At 32.0% G+C, this 16,394-nt stretch overlaps 1 protein-coding gene and 1 long non-coding RNA gene across 5 annotated transcripts in view; one reads left to right on the forward strand and one right to left on the reverse strand.

The window, feature by feature from the left end:
- The window catches only part of LOC126760792 (serine-rich adhesin for platelets), a 170,176-nt gene that overhangs the window by 82,482 nt on the left and 71,300 nt on the right, over positions 1–16,394 (reverse strand). For all 4 annotated transcript variants that reach the window (XM_050476696.1, XM_050476698.1, XM_050476695.1 and 1 more), the window contains one exon: positions 11,002–11,915. In XM_050476696.1, coding sequence (XP_050332653.1) covers positions 11,002–11,547 — 546 coding nt within the window. In that variant the 5' untranslated portion in view covers positions 11,548–11,915. The remainder of the gene's footprint in view (positions 1–11,001; positions 11,916–16,394) is intronic.
- LOC126760828 (uncharacterized) overlaps positions 1–16,394 on the forward strand; it is a 78,190-nt gene that overhangs the window by 26,133 nt on the left and 35,663 nt on the right. The window contains exon 2 of the long non-coding RNA XR_007667256.1: positions 9,857–9,899. This is a non-coding gene — a long non-coding RNA (uncharacterized LOC126760828). The remainder of the gene's footprint in view (positions 1–9,856; positions 9,900–16,394) is intronic.

Here is a 16,394-nt window from a genome sequence, read left to right on the forward strand (position 1 = left end):
CAATTACACTGTATTCGCTCGCTTGCGTGGCAGAAAGCTTCAAAGTAGCGAGCTGGCTTAATTTGATAAGAGATCCAAAAAAAAAAATGTTAGTTAATTTTATTGAAAGTAAAGATACTTAGAGTGAACTTTTTTAATTAGCATTTACATTTCGAGGATTTAATACTTTAAGCTGGGTGCTTTGGGGGCTTGATAGGTTTCAAAATTTAAGAACATTTCAGCTAGAATAATAATAAAATATTTGGGGTTTTGATGGGTCTCCAAATTTAAAAAAAAAATCATGTTAAATAATAAGGTTATACCTTTTTTAAACAACGAAAACAGCATTGGACCTTTTTCCCATGAAATGTTCACCTATATTTATACCAGGATGATGTGTGAGCATAGCGAAATACTAAACAAAAGTAAAAAATATCTAAAGTACGAATCGCAAAATTTTGTTCTGTGTCTACTCTTGTCTAATCTTTGTCCTGCGAAACTCCCTAAACGACACGAAGAATTTCATTGATTTTTGATGCAGAAAATTTCACCATGTATATAGTCGTTGGAGCCTACAAATGCACAGCTGAAGAAACTGAAGACCTAAAAAAATTGTTTTCTCAACTACACAGATTCCACTGTAAGATAATAAGTCATCGCATGACTCTTTGAAGAACAATTTAATAGTTAAAGAATGAGTTTAGGAGCCTCTTTTTCGAATGGCTTGTTACTTTTATTATTATTAATTACATTACACATACATTACATATTATTTCGTTCGTCTTGTAAACTCGTCTGTAATTCTGAAGTGGCTTATGAAATTTTTTATTAAAGTAGAAGTAGTTGGCTTAGCAAAAACTTATACTATTCATTACATTTTGGCGTTACTGTTGATTTTTTCATTAACTCAGTTACTTACAAAATATTTTTATTGCCTTTACTGATTATTTTTACATAAGCATATGCTTAAATACTTATGTAAAATAAATAAAACATTTTCACATATCGTATTAATAAAATTCATATCGCATTCGCCCATTTCCTGGCGTGATTTTTTCTCCGCGGCAAATTGTGCCTGCTAATTAAAATTTATTTAAAAAATGTGCAACCGTGAACAAAAAATTAATGAATTATTAATTAGCTTAATGCCGCTAATACATACGATATACATATATGCATGTATGCATATGCCTGAAAGTGTAAAAATCTGCGTTTCCGTAAGCGCCCTTGTAAGGCCATTGAATTTATTAACATTCAATTAGCTTCATTTAATTGAATTTTTTACGAGTCATTTACGGATTTTGTGTTTTTTTGTGAGCTACTTGTTATGGAAAAATTCAAATAATGGACAATTTATTAAAATAATTTGTGTTGGAAGTGAAAGCTCAATTGAAGTTTAATTTTTGGAGAGTTGCTAAAGACGAATTAAAATATTAGTAATGAAACAAATCTTTTCCGATTGATTTCCAAAAATATGTATTTAAGAGAAGTGAAATTATTTAGAACAAAAAATTTTGGTCAAATTAATCTTTCTGATTTTAATAATTTAAATGGTAACCCTGTACCGTAATTTATGCTAATTATCATTAATTTTTTGAAAGCAAATAAAGTTAGAAATTTATATAATATTTCACATATATTATATAATATTTCCAATATTTTATAATAATTAAAAAGTCAAAATTTTGACGAATTTTATTTTTTATCAATTCAACCAAATATGACAACTCTATTTATTATATTCTGTTCTATTAAAAAAATCAGCTGTTTTAAATACGGTCTTTTGCCATTTTAAATTTTTAATTTTTTTAATGAATTTTTTTTATATATGCCAATATGGCAACTCTGCAGCACAATTTCTTCATACTTGCAACTCTGCAGCATTGTTTTGTAAGACTGGTTACAAATAATGCAAAACCATTCTTCAACAAATATCTTCCAATGTCAGAGTTTTAACAAACTTTAATTTTTTTTTGTGAGTTCGGACCAATATGGTAACTCTATTTATTTTATTGATACTATTTAAAATATTAACTCTTTTAAATACAGCTTGCAGCAATTTTAATAAAATGTTTTCTTATTTTTTTATGACCTTTTTGTCATTATATGCAAATATGGCAAGACTGGACATCAAATATTATTGAAAAGCATAAACACAATAGATTATTGTACTTGCAAAAATACAGAAGAAATTGCAATTTTTCTGGAAAATTTTTTTAATTTTATGAAATTATGGCAACACTAGATATTAAAAATTAAAAATATATACATATATTGTTCGTTATTTATAGTAAAAATGCACAGGTAAATTCAAAATTTTCTAGAAAATTTCCTCCATTATATGAAAATATGGCAACACTAAATATGAAAAGTCGTTTAAAAATGTCTTCTTGGTGGTATGCTATTTTTATAGGAAGTTTTTTGGTCTTTGAATATGGTATATGGCAACTCTGTAGCAAATTTTCGGCAACTCCAGGTATCAAAAATTATTAAAAAAATTTTGTTTTTGTCATTCATAGTGAAAATGCACAGGAAAAACTTAAATTTTTGTAGAAAATTGTTTTCATTTTATGAAAATGTGGCAACACTTGATATGAAAAGTCGTTTAAAAATGTTTTCTTCTTGGTGTAGTAAAAACACACAGAAAAAACGCAAATTTATGTAGGCAATAGTTTCTTTTTTGCATGTTTTGGTCTTTTGTAATAATACATGGCAACTCTGAAGCAAATTTTTGGCAACTCTATATATGAAAAATTATAAGAAAATTATATGTTTGTTATTTATAGTAAAAATGCACAAGAAAAATGCAAATTTGGTAGAACATTTTTTGATTTTATGAAAATATGGCAACGCGGATTATGAAAAGGCATTTAAAAATGTTTTCTTCTTAGTACGCTATAGTACAATAACAGATAGAAAAATTGCTAATTTCTAAAAGCAACTTTTGTTTTGCATTTTTTTTGGCCTTTGAATATACTATAAGGCAACTCTGCAGCCAATTTTTCCCTCACAAAAAGCTTTATAAGGTTAACAGCGAAATCTCGAAAATCATTCATAACTTGAGGCTGATATTTACAAAATATTATGTGAAAAATAAGCTTTTAGAGCCAGCGTGTTCATATTTTATGATTTTTTTTTTTTGTAATTATTAATTCAAAATTTTTATTAAAATTTATTAATTTGCATAAAAGTCTAGAACCACATCAGACTTAAATTTGTAATTGAAAAGCTGGGCCTAAACGTGTTGAAATTTTCAATTTATTGTTATTTTTAAACATTACAATAAAAAATTACCCCACAACATAATGATTAATTACTCTTAAATATAGAAGCCTGTGCTTGCGTAACAAATGTGCGTCACTTTAATACACTTTAAGCCGATTTTGCGTGAAGTGAAAGTTGTAAAGTGATACAAAATGACTGGCAGCTGTAGCAAAGCGAGAATAGCGGGGAAAAAACGGAAAGTGAGGTAGAGCATACTGACTGCTTGTGCTGTTGGAGCGTGCAAATTAAAATTCGATGCAAGTGATACTTTGGTAATTCATTTCAATGGGCTTTTGTTGTTGGTTTGCTACAAGCGTTATAACAGCAGCTGGTCAACGAGGAAGGAGGCTAAAGCAGAAAAATGCAAAATGGAAAGCAAGAACAACACAAAAAAAGTAAAAAGAAACAATGTCAAGGGAGTTTAACGGGATGGCAGCAGATGCACCTAGCAAAAAGCGCGAATTTCCACAGCAAAGCAGAAGGAGTAAGGAAAAAATATCTATGGCATATGCGGAGACAAGAAGGATTCGCCTGAAAACGTAATTGACATCGAAAGCAATTAAAATGAGAAAGTAGCGTAAAGCAAAAGAGCGCTGCAACGGGCCGAGGTAGACTAAAATCGAAGCAGTAGTAGAACAGAAACAGCACAAAAAGCCAATAGGAAGCAAGAATGCGAATGAATTATGGGAAATGGGAGAAGTTGAAACGTGTATGCGGGGAGAAAATAGCAAATACATAAGCGAGTATGAGTGCGAGTCTCTCCGCTGCGGCTAATGCCAAAACCAATATGAAATCGGAATCATCAGACCGTAAGCAGCTGGAGAATCACAAACAAAATCAGCAACTTGGTGATTATTAAAGCAATTTGCGAATATTAATTGCGATTGGGCGTTGAGCTGGAAGCAAACTAGTGGCGCGAGACATATGTACTTGCATAACTGCAGGCGGCGGCGGCGGTGCGGCCAGGAGAGTGATAGATAAGCAACCAACAATTAGTTGGGCCATAGAGCAAACAGCAAGGAAGCCACGTAGTGCGATGGTAACTCGAGTTTAAGGGTGGTGGGCAGAGTGTTGGCCACCAATAATGGAGCACCAAATGCGAGGAAGATTAATGAAGCAAAAAATTGTGCATCATTAGTGAGAGTGGAATGAAATTAAGCGCGCAATTGTGGCGTCTGAAAGGCAGTGAGGGCAGCTGGGAGACGAAATATTTGTAGAATAAGAAGATGGTGTATAAATCTATATATAAATTGTTATAAGAGACAGTCTGCGGTGTCATATTAGTCGCCAAGTGATACAAAGCTGTTTTGGAAGGTAAAGCGATGGAAGAAAAGCAGAAAACCATAAGCGCTGATAGCTCAAGTGACGTGCTGGCAAGCAAATTAAGCGCGCGACAATTTTAAGGGTCTACCAAGCAGAAATAAACGGTGTAGCTGACACACAACTCAAGCGTGAGTAAAGGCATTGAGCAAAACTTGCAGTAAAATGACACGCTGCAAACTTTGGGTGAGTGTGCGGTTAAGTGGCGGTGTAAGCAGTACTTCCAAAATTGATATATTAATATTACGAGCGGTTGGTAAAATGTGGTACGCCGCGGCCGGATTGTTGGGCGAAAGCGACTAATTTTTGCCGAGTGATAAATAAGGCAATTAAGTAGCTAAGAAGTAAAATTCAAGAAAAAGTGAGAAGGTGAACAGAGAAGAAGAGCAAGCAGAAGGGAAAATAGTAAGCAAAAGTGAGAGATTGTTTTATTTCATGTTTTACTTTGCAAAATAAAGTTACTCATACGCCCCGTTCACCGTTGGTATTACCGCTTTCATTCTGTTACTCATACGCTGCAGTGTTTTTACTTAAATTTTGGCAAAATTTGGTAAATATAATGAAAACAGAATTTTTTACAGCATATCTGCAATATTTGTTGGTCGGTATGGCGTATGAGTAACATTACTATCCCCATAATGATTGCATTTTTTTGCATCATTAGCATAGTAATGTTGCTCATACGCCACAGCGCACAACAAATATTGCAGATATGCTCTAAAAATTTTTGTTTTGATTATATTTAGGAAATATCCTAATTTCCTAAAGATTTAAGTTTTATATTTTATATTATATGTATTTAATTTTATTAAATAATTTTTCTTAATACAAATAATATTGTTATTCAGGGAAAACATATACATATACATATATATGTATACATATATACATATATTATTTTTACGTTTGATAGAATTAGGCATACAACAAAATCTCGAAACTCCAAAGAGCTCCCCTGCTTAGCCCAGTATAAGAAATTCACCCATTTACTAAAAAAATAATTTTATAAATATACTGTATTGTTATAAAAACATTTACTGGGCAAAAAAGTCCAAATGTTATTATTTTTTCAAAGTAAAATATTTGCTCCGACATTATTTAGTCTTACTCCATTTTTGCGCTTTGTGAGAAAATTTTTTTGTGAAAAATTTCCTACAAATCATCCTTAGAATCATTATTTGTGCTGCAAACCACCTACTCCACAACGAAAAAGCGCGCATTACCGCGTGTTTATGTTTATTATTACATTTCGCTTCTTTTTAGAGCTCTTGAGTGCTATATAATGCGCCTAAGCGCCTAAAAGTATGCAAAGCAACGCAGCGTAAATACCAAATTACAAGCCAGCCAACCGCATGCACTTGGCAATTTTTTGTGACAACAACAATGCGCAGTCACAACTCATGCGCAGTTTTCCACCGCTTGTTTTGCCTTGTCATGCGCCTTTTTGTTGCGTTTTTTTAACTTTTTTTATGCAATAAACGCCCGGACAATGGCTGTGAATGTCTTTGTTGTTGTAAGTTACGTTTCTTTTTCATTTTTCCCATTCCTTCACATTTTAATTTTTTTCCGCATTCCTTCATTTTCCCTCTCTCCCTAATTTCCGCTTTTTGCTGCGCTTTTTTTTTGTCTCTTTTCTGACTGTTTTCGTAATTGTTCGTCGACGCGGTAATTTCCGCCAGTCCCCAACAACCAGAACTTGGCTTACCAATGGAACGCCGCTTCCTTTTGCCCGCCTTCTACGCTATTCTTCCTGTTTTGCTTTCTTAGTTTGCTGAAAAGTACCGAGATTTTTCCTGAAGTCAGCCGCGGTCGCGTACGAGCACTTTCATTAGCATGACAACTGCCAAAGCGGCTGCCCTCCGCTCGCTTGCCGCCTGCTTGCTGCCGTCTGTTGCAACAACGATAAGCCTGCTTCGCGTTTTGGCAGCGTGTCGCGTGTTATCGCCATTGTTCGGCTGCCATGTTGTGTGTTATTAATGCGCTGTTTGTCTCCGCGCCGCCGCTTCCGTCGCGCCGCGCGTCTGCCACCACAACGCTGTACCGTTATAACTGCATACAGCTGTTCATCATATTGTTGCTTTGTTATTAATGTAGTTTCGTTGTTGGTAAGTGTGTTTATTGTTAGCGTTTACACCTCCCCTTTCCCCCTTAGCTCTTTTACCGCCAGCATACCTTGCTAATCCGCTTGCTGTGCATTCAGCGTTCGGCATTGTTGTTTCATTGTTGCTCTAAATAACATTAGTGCTTTTGTTGCTGTGCCTAGTGTTATTGTTGTGATGCAACAAGCATGACTTGAGTCCAAGTGCAACAATATTTCACCCCCAACTTACGTATCAACCCCGCTTCGTATACCTACTGTGTGTGTGTGTGTTGGTTTGCATCTGCATTTGACATTGCTCTTAACGTTGCCTGCTTTTAGGGGCGCACAAGTGGATGCTACACCCATTACTTTAAGCCAAAAATGTTTTTATGCGTTTTTGTATGAATAAATTGAAATAATTTTTTTTTTTAATAAAACTAAACTTTTATTATATAATAAATTCTGTAAATTTTAAATATTTTTGTTTTTGATATTTTAAATAATATTTTTAGATTTAATTATTTTTTATATTCTCATCTCTTAGCATACACCTTGGCGCTTATACTATATCCCGTTTTGTTTCGTTGCTGTCGTTTTTTATGTTTTAAAAATCCTTTGTTTGTGGCCACGTCTGCATTGAGGTAGAACAGTCGCCTTTGACTGTTTGACTCTTGTTTTACATCTCAGCGCAACAACAAGCGAATTTCGCACACATTTGCATTCGCAGCAGTATTTACTTTTAATGTATAAAAAAATAAGAAAATGGGTTGAGCGCCGTTTGAGTTGAAGGTTAACGGCTAATATGACTTCGAAGTACGACAAAAGCAAGCAGATCCATTTTATGGCAAGGAAAAAATTTAACAAAATTTTAATAACATATTTTAAAAATATATCTTAATTTCATTAATATTCAGAGCTTCTTGAGAAGTTTTCGAGTCAAGAAAAATGCTGTTATAAAAGAGTTAAAAATGTCTAAACAAAATATTATTTTACTTTTAAGTTCTTAACTTAGAAGTATTATTCTATAAAATACCGTCAAAGAATGTACTAAAAATCATTTCGAAATAATTTTCTCTGCCATTTGCACTGGAAAACCTTTTAAACACACATAAAAAAGCCCATTGAAATTTATGTGAGCACGAATTTGCTGCAGATGCCACACTTTTGTAAACGGCAATCAGAAATTGAAAAATCATAAATTTTTACACAATTGCCGCAATAAACGTAAAATTTTATGGTGCTCATAAGGATATCAAAAGCTCACAGCGGCAGAGGGTTGCAAAAGCAGGACACATGAGTTTGACAAGCGAAAAACTATTAAAATTACATAAATACTTTACAGCAGGCATAAAGCTATTTAAAGTGACAAGTGGAACAGTGTGGAATGTATGGGCATAATGGGTTCCGCAATTTTTTTGCAGAGAAATTATTAGAAAAATTATTTCTGTATTAAAAATTGAACCAGAAAATTGTTTCAAATTTGTTATTATATTTGTAAATTTGAAAACTTAAAAATTTAAAGATTTGAATTTTAAAAACTTGAAAAGAAAATAAAGCTTTGAATAATGACAAACTTGAGAATCTGAAAATTTAAGAAATAAAAATTTTAAAAATATAAAAATTTTTAATTTTGAAATATTTCATAAATAAAAATGCAAAGTTTGAAAAAAAAATTTTAAATGGAAAAATTAAAAAACAGGTGATAAAATTATAAATTTTTTAAGATTAAAAAAATATCTATTGTATATTTTTTTGTAATTATTTATTTTATTAAAAAAATTAAAAATTTAAAAATTTGAAAAAAAGGAAAATTTTAAAAATTTAAAAGATTATTAAATTTAAATATTTCTAAAATTGGAAAAGTGGAAAATTTAAAAAAATAAAGGTTTGATAATTTGGTAAACAGAAATTTTATAAATTAAGAAAAAAAAGTTTAAATATTTTAAAAAAATTCTAAAAAAAATAATTATTATTTTATTTAAATAAATAAATATTTTTTTAATATTATGTAGCACCATAATAGAAATTTCAAACATTTAAAAAAAAATTTTAAAATATTTTTGAAAAAAAAATTATTAAATTTATTAAAAATTATTCAATAAATTTTTTTCCAATACAAAATTAGAAAAAAATATTTGTTTATTCATTTATATTTTTATTTACTTATTCAATTTAGTTATTTTATTTATTTTTGGTCTTTCCTGCACATTCCTCACCAACTCTCCTCTCTTTAAAGATCATTTATTTCACACGCGTTATGTTTTGTTTTTATATTTTGTTTTATTTTTTGCAAAAAAGTAAGCCTTATTGGCAGCTTGGTCCGCCTTATCCGCCCACGTGTGACTTTTATTATTTGTATGAGCAAAAAATTTACGGCCACAAAAATCAATAAATCCCAACTAAAATGGGTAAATGTGTAACGGCAGGTTGCGGCGCCGAGCGACCACGACAACAAAGCGCGTAAGGTAGCCAACACGGTGTGCGCGGGGACGCGGGTTGCCGCGCAGGTTCGTTATAAATGAAGTTGGCAACAATGGCATACAATAACGGTACGGTTGAGGTCAGTTATGGCGGCGGAGTGAGGCATAGCACACACATGACGCTCTGTTATAGCTTTTTCGTTGGGTACTCATATATACTAGTGTGTGTGGTGTGGGTGTGTGTATTGGTGTGCAAACCATCGTAGGCTGGCCCTGAGCGCAGACAATAAAATGGCAAATAAAAATAAATACAAATTTCCTTGAATAACAACTATATAGTTGTTGATAGCAGGGGTGGCTGCGAGCGATAAAAATTTATGCATGTAAATGTATGTATGTATAAGTATATATTTATATATGAGTGTGTGTGAAAACGTTGTGGATTAGTGTTGGGGACTTGCTGTAGCGCAGTTTGGGTATTAAACAAAAAAATTTAGTTTTAGGCAGTTTTAGATAAAAGTTATTTATCTACTCTAAAATGCTCTGAAGGGGAGCTTTGGTATATTTAGAGCATTTCGAGACACTTTCGGTATAATTTCATATCTATTTATTTTATTTTTCAGGCGCATGATTATTGTGCAATCTTGCTATGGGCAATCATATGTGAAGTACGCATGTGAAATTAAAATTAAGCATACTTTTGGGCGAATAACAATGATTATTTTACTTAAAATATTTAAGAAATAGTTTTTAATTATGTTATATACTTTATTCTGTCTTTTTTCTCCTCTAGTGCTAATTTTGGAAGCGATCTGGTCACATAGGCAGAGTCAGGGGTAAGTGAAAAGATATTCAAATTTTCTTTAAATATAAAATGTTAAGCATATATTTTTAAATATATAAATAATATGCTGGGGATATTTAATGTCGAAGATACAATCATTAAATTAATTTTATTTCCAAGAAAATTAAAAACTTTTTTAAACAATATTAAATAAAAAAAAAAACTTAAATACGTCAAAATTTTTTTAAAATGTTTTAAATTTTTGAAAACGTTCTAAATATTCTGAAATTTCCTATACATTTTTTTGAAAATACCTTGGAGTTCCAAAATTATTTTTAATTGAAAAAAATTTCAAAACTTTTTCAAATAATTTTAAATTTTTTTAAAAAATTTTGAAAAGTAAGTTTCGATTCCAAAATATTTTTATTGCGAGAAAAATTCAATAATTTTACTTTTTCAAACGTTTTTATAATTTTTGAAAAAATCGCCTCAGCTTTTAAAAATGTTTTAAATTTTTGAAAATGTTCTGAACATTCGGAAATTTGTTATAATTATTTTTTTTTTAAATACCTTGGAGTTCCAAACTTATTTTTAATTAGAAACAAATTAACAACTTTTTCAAATAATTTTAAATTTTTTAAAAAAGTTTTCAAAATTTTCACAACTTTTGCAAAGATTTTTCAAATTTTTGAAAAAAAAACGTCTCAGCTCCAGCTATACATATTTTTATTAAAAAAATAAAAATAAAATTTTCAAAAAAAGTTTTAAATTTTTTTTAAAGATTTTTGAAAAATATGCCTCGGTTCCAAAATCAAAAATTTTACTAGAAGTCATTTAATTTTACATAGAATATTCCGTAAATTTTTATTTTTTTATGAATTATGATCAACCGGCTATATTTTTTCTAAATCACTCAGGAATTTTTCAAGCAAAATTGATTGCATTCGCTACGCTTTAATGAAATAAGTCTTAGACTGCTTATAATATTTCTGGAATTTCAGAAATTGCATACAGCCATTTTCTTTCTGTTTTGCCCACCCCTTCATTCACACGACACTTTCCACGCGATTGCATGTGCCCCACAACATCAAAAGTGCAACAAAGTTAAGAAAATATTGATGGAATTTAATCAAAACAACTGCAACAACACTAACCTGTGTGGGTGCTGCACGCTGCTGTTGTTTTTGTAGCTCACGCTCCGTCTCCTGCGCATAGCCGCCCTTATCGTGCTTTTGTTCTATTTGTTGCTGTTGTTGTTGGTACTTATGCTGTTGCTGGTGTTGTTGTTGTTGATAGAGCAATTTTTCCTGCTGCTGCTGTTGTTGTTGTTGATAGAGCAATTTCTCCTGTTGCTGCTGTTGTTGTTGTTGTTGTTGATAAAGCAATTTTTCCTTCTGCTGTTGTTGTTGCTGCTGTTGTTTTTGCAATTGCTGATGCAGCTGTTGCTGATATTCATATTGCTGTTGCTGTTGTTGTTGCAATTGATATTGCAATTGCTGGTATTTATGTGGTGTCGCCTGTGGCGTTGCCAGCACGTGCTGCTGCTGTTGTTGCGCTTCGGATTGGTGTTGCGGCTGTGGCTGTGGATGGCCAGCCACTTGGCAACAACACATTGTCATTGCCATAAATATTGTGAGAATGTTGCCAACCGCGATGGCGATTTTTGTTGCGGTCGCCATTTTTCTTGCAATTCTTGGCATTTCCACCTCCTGCTACTCCTTCTCCTCGTACGCAGACACTGCCGCACCGCGTGCTCTCCGCTTTCTGCGTTTGTGCGCTGCTGCGCTATGTGTTGTTGCGATTACTTTGTTGTTGTTATTTATTTATTTTTTGTTTTTTTGCTTTCTTCTCGCTTGGTTTTATTGTTTTGCACTTTGCGTGTTCGTTCGTTGTTATTGCTATTTGTGTGTCAATATTTTACATTCATCTACTTTATTGCACTTTCCAATTGCTCTTTTCACTCAATATCGCTGTTGTTGTGTTTGTGTTTTTATTGGGAGTTAAAGCATTTTGGCGATTTTTCTTTGAAATTGCTTTCACTTGTTCGATTCGGCGAAACGCCTTTCCACTGAAAAATACAACACATGGTGGCGTTTTAGAAAAATTATTGCTCTCATTTAATGTTTTTGTGTGTGTGTGTACGATTGATATATCCAGTTTCAAGGAGACAATTAAAAGCAACAAAATATCAATTTCCTAAAAAAGTTAAATTTAATTAAATTAGAAAACTAAATAAATTCAAAATTTTAATTAAAATTTGTTTTTAATGTTGGATTTGGTTTGTTTTTAAATTTTGGTTTCCAAAAAAATTAAATTAAATTAAATAATTTCAAAATTTTAATTAAAATTTGTTTTTAATGTTGGATTTTGTTTGTTTTTAAATTTTTTCCCAAAAATATCAAATTAATAAAAAATATTAAATTATTTCAAAATTTTAATTAAAATTTGTTTTTAATTATAGATATATTTTTCATTTAGTTTGCATATTTCCATAGACGTGTCTATAAAGCTTGGAACTAGAAGCGAAAAATTAAGGTTTTTATCTGTATATGGTTATTTATTTGTTGCGTGTAAATTAGTTTTCATATTAGTTTTGTTTAATTTCATTTTTTTTTAATTTTTCTTTGTTTTCAAAATAAATAATTTTTTAATTTTTCAAAATTTTCTAATTAAAAAAAATTAACAAAAAAAAGAAAATTTAAGAAAAAATAAATAAAAAAATATTTTTTTTTTACTTTTTCAAGATTTTGTAATAAAAAAAATTAACAAAAATTAAAAAAAAATTAAAATCTCTTTTGAAGTAAAAATTTTTGAAATACATTTTTAAATGATAAAATTTCTTCCTTAAATTATGATACCTATTAAATTTGATTAAATAATCCGTTTTATTTAAATTAAAGGTTTTTTTCTTCGGATTGAAATTTTTTAATTTTAATAAATTTTTAAATTAAAATATTTTTATTAAAATAAAATTTATTAAAATTAAAAATATTTCCTCTTTGGATTTAATTATTTATTTCAGCAAACATATATTTTTTTGAATTTTGTCATACTTTTAAATTTTTGATTAATTATTTTTTTTTTAATTTTCTACAATTACAAAAAAATAGTTTTAATGACTAGACAGGTAGACTGACTAGACTAGACAGGCTGTCTGACGACGTACTAAGACCTTTAGGAAGCCCATTGTGAAACAATCGTGACTAAACTGTCCTCACTCTATTGCCGCCTCTCTGAACCTCAAAAAAACTGTTTTTAGTGCATTTGAATATTTTTCGTACATTTGACTCAAATGCAGCCATGTGTGCAGCCATATGTATGTTTTTCACACACCCTCCACTGCTCAGCCCTTAAAGTTTCACCGCTGCCATCCGCAGCGAAGCATGCGAAAATCGCTAATTAGCGATAAAAAATTGAAAGTTGGCGAAATGGCCTTGAACAGTCAAATGATTTCACATAACAAGTGGCAATCAAAATAATCTGCAGCTCAAAACGTAATCCGCAGCGATTAATGCATTAATTGGCATTGGAAATTGAAGAATTAATACAAATGGAGAATCCAACGACGCGATTTAAAAACAACAGCCAACAACATTTTAAATTAAAAACTCCATACAAATGCAACAAAAACGCGCCAGAAATGTAATCAGAGTCATGAAAAATTCAACTCGCAGCCGGGCAGACCAAGGCACGAAGGCAGAACGCGCCGCAGCAGAAAAAATTAAAATTGCACACACACACACATGCGCAAATAAAGTAAAAATACCGCGGCAAACATGCAATGGAAATTGTTAAAGCGTTAAAAGTTGCGGTTTTTTTCTTCTTTATTTGCACACAAACAACAACAAGCCAAACAAAAGTGCAAGAGCAATAAGGCAACAACATTTTTGTGGCAACTGCTGCCAGAGCAAAACGAATTGAAATCGCTTTATGGCCAGCAAATATGTGTGCAAAAAACAACAACAAAAGCACCAACAGCGAAGTTGAAAAAATCCAAATTGAAATATTCGAAAAAAATACTAAGGAGACGCGAAAAAATTTTAATAAAAACTTTTGTTGGCGATTTTTTTTTGTGCATGAAAGTTGTGCACAAGTTACATATGAAAATTAAAAAAAAAGTTAAGTAAAAAAAAATTTAAATCGTATTATGCAAATTTAAACGTCTGTTGTTACTTAAATAACTACAAAAGCTGGTATTAAATAAATACAAATATGAAGTGTGATTTTAAAATAAAAGCCAATAAATTAAATTACGAAAAAATTCAAGTACAAAAAAAACAAAAATGGAGTAGAATAAAATAGAAAAAAATAGAAAATTTTGCTGCCACAAAGTAGGGCATTTTAATTATGCATTAATTAGTCACATAATTTGTTGCTGTTATAAAAAATTTTTATTTTTTACGATAAATTTGAATTTTCTAAATATCATGTTGCCATTCAGGGGCAAAAATTTCATCCATATGTTAATAAATTATACAATATTATTATAAATGAATACGAAAATTGTTTGTACTTGCTAGTATAGCTGCTTAAATATTCAAAATATTAATTATGCAGATATTTTTTTAATTAAATTTTGCTCAAAATTGAAATTTTAATATCTTACTCATATAATACTGCTCAAATAACAGCCAATACTGATATAAAAAATTGTTTACATACATATATTCTCGTATAAAATAATTAGGTAGTGGAAAAAATATTTTCATATTTTGTCAATAGATGTCGTTGCAGTCGTATAGCTCTAGTGCTGCCAATCACATGGTGTCATGCCACATAGTGTTGGAAAGGTGAGATTTTAAGCTTCATTTAACCAGAAATTAAATTCGGGGAAGTTAAAGAAATTACAGCAGTTCAAACAAGACTGAAAGTAATGAAGAAATTCGCTATATGTGACCTGGTCTACGAAAAGGGGGCTAACGTGCGAAAACTAGTTTTCTGGGAAAAGCTGTTAAAAATAATCGTCAGTTTCTCGTTATCTCATTAATTGTTCTCCTTTTTTTTTGACACCTTAGCCCCCTTTTCGTAGACCAGGTCACATATATTGAAATATTTGTATAAGAAAGGGAGCAAGCCACGTAAACCACCAATGAATTTTGTCCAGTTTACGGAGACGTTGCTGTATCAGTTCGTGTATCACAACAATGGTTCGCTCGCTTCCGCTCTAGAAATTTCGATGTGAAAGATGCACCTCGCTCTGGTCGACCTATCATTGAAAAAATCGATGAAATTATGGAAAAGATTGACCAGGACCGTCACATTTATCATCAAACGGTTTTGAACCATTTAAAAAGGGCTGGCTACAAAAAGAAGCTCTATGTTTGGGTACCACATGAATTGTCTGTGAAAAATTAACATCTGCAATTCTTTGCTGAAGCGAAATGAAATCGAACCATATCTGGAGCGAATGGTAACAGGAAACGAAAAGTGGATCAAATACCACAATAATGTGCGAAAAAGTTCATGGTCCAAGCGTGGTGAAGCTCAACAAATGGTCGCAAAGCCAGAATTTACGCCTCGAAAGATTATGCTGAGTGTTTGGTGGGATTGGAAAGGAATCGTCCACTATGAGTTGCTTCAGCCTGGTCGAATAATTCTGGACAATTGATTCTACATTTTACTGTCCACAACTGATGAGATTGAAGCAAACAATCGAAAAAAGAAACGACCAGGACTGATCAATAGAAAGGGCTTAGTCTTCAATCAGGACATGTGTATGTGGGTGATATATTTGATGACTCGGCAAAAGCTGGGAGAGCTTGGCTGTGAAGTTTTGAAGCATCCGCTATATAGCCCTGACCTAGCACCATCGGACTACCATTTATTTCGGTCACTGCAGAACTCCCTTTATGGAGTAAAGTTCGTTTCAAGATTTATATGGAGATATGCATACTTATGTATGAATGTATGTCCCTCCAGTGCGTTACCTTGTAAAGTTGCACACTCCGCTTCGTTCGAAACGTTTCTGATTACTGTTGCTGTCATTGTTGTTGCCAAAATGAATTAATGCGCTTTTGTAATCCACAATTACAACTAATATGCAGCATGCTTGGCCATTCATGCCACACGGTAGCATTGCTGCTTGTTGCAGCTGCAACAATGGCTTCTGCTGTTGCACTGTGTTGGCTGTTTTGATTGTATTAGCAATGGCTAATAAGCGCGCGCATGCGTGAAAATTGCTTACGCCGAAAAAGTCAAGCAAAAAGCGGGCGAATAAGCAAAATTTACAAAAACAATAGCAAAGCGGCTGCAGTGAGGCTGTGCATAGATGTTTGTATAGCAGTTGTTGTTGTTATTGTACTTGGCTTGCTTTGTTTTCCATTTAACTTTTTTCTCGATTTTAATTTACCTGCCTTTTGGTTTGTTTTTTTTTGCGCTTGCTGAAATTTGCGCGCGTGCCTTGTAACAAAAGTGAAACTTGCTCGTACGTGTGCACACACACGCGCACACATGCGCATAAGCGTTTTGTTACGCTTTGGCAGCCGCGAAGCTGCAAGTGCAAGCGCTGATGGCGCTGGCAGCCGACAACAGCAACAAAGTGCTTGCA

This window comes from Bactrocera neohumeralis, chromosome 5 (assembly GCF_024586455.1).
Source record: "Bactrocera neohumeralis isolate Rockhampton chromosome 5, APGP_CSIRO_Bneo_wtdbg2-racon-allhic-juicebox.fasta_v2, whole genome shotgun sequence".
Taxonomy (NCBI): Eukaryota; Metazoa; Arthropoda; class Insecta; order Diptera; family Tephritidae; genus Bactrocera; species Bactrocera neohumeralis.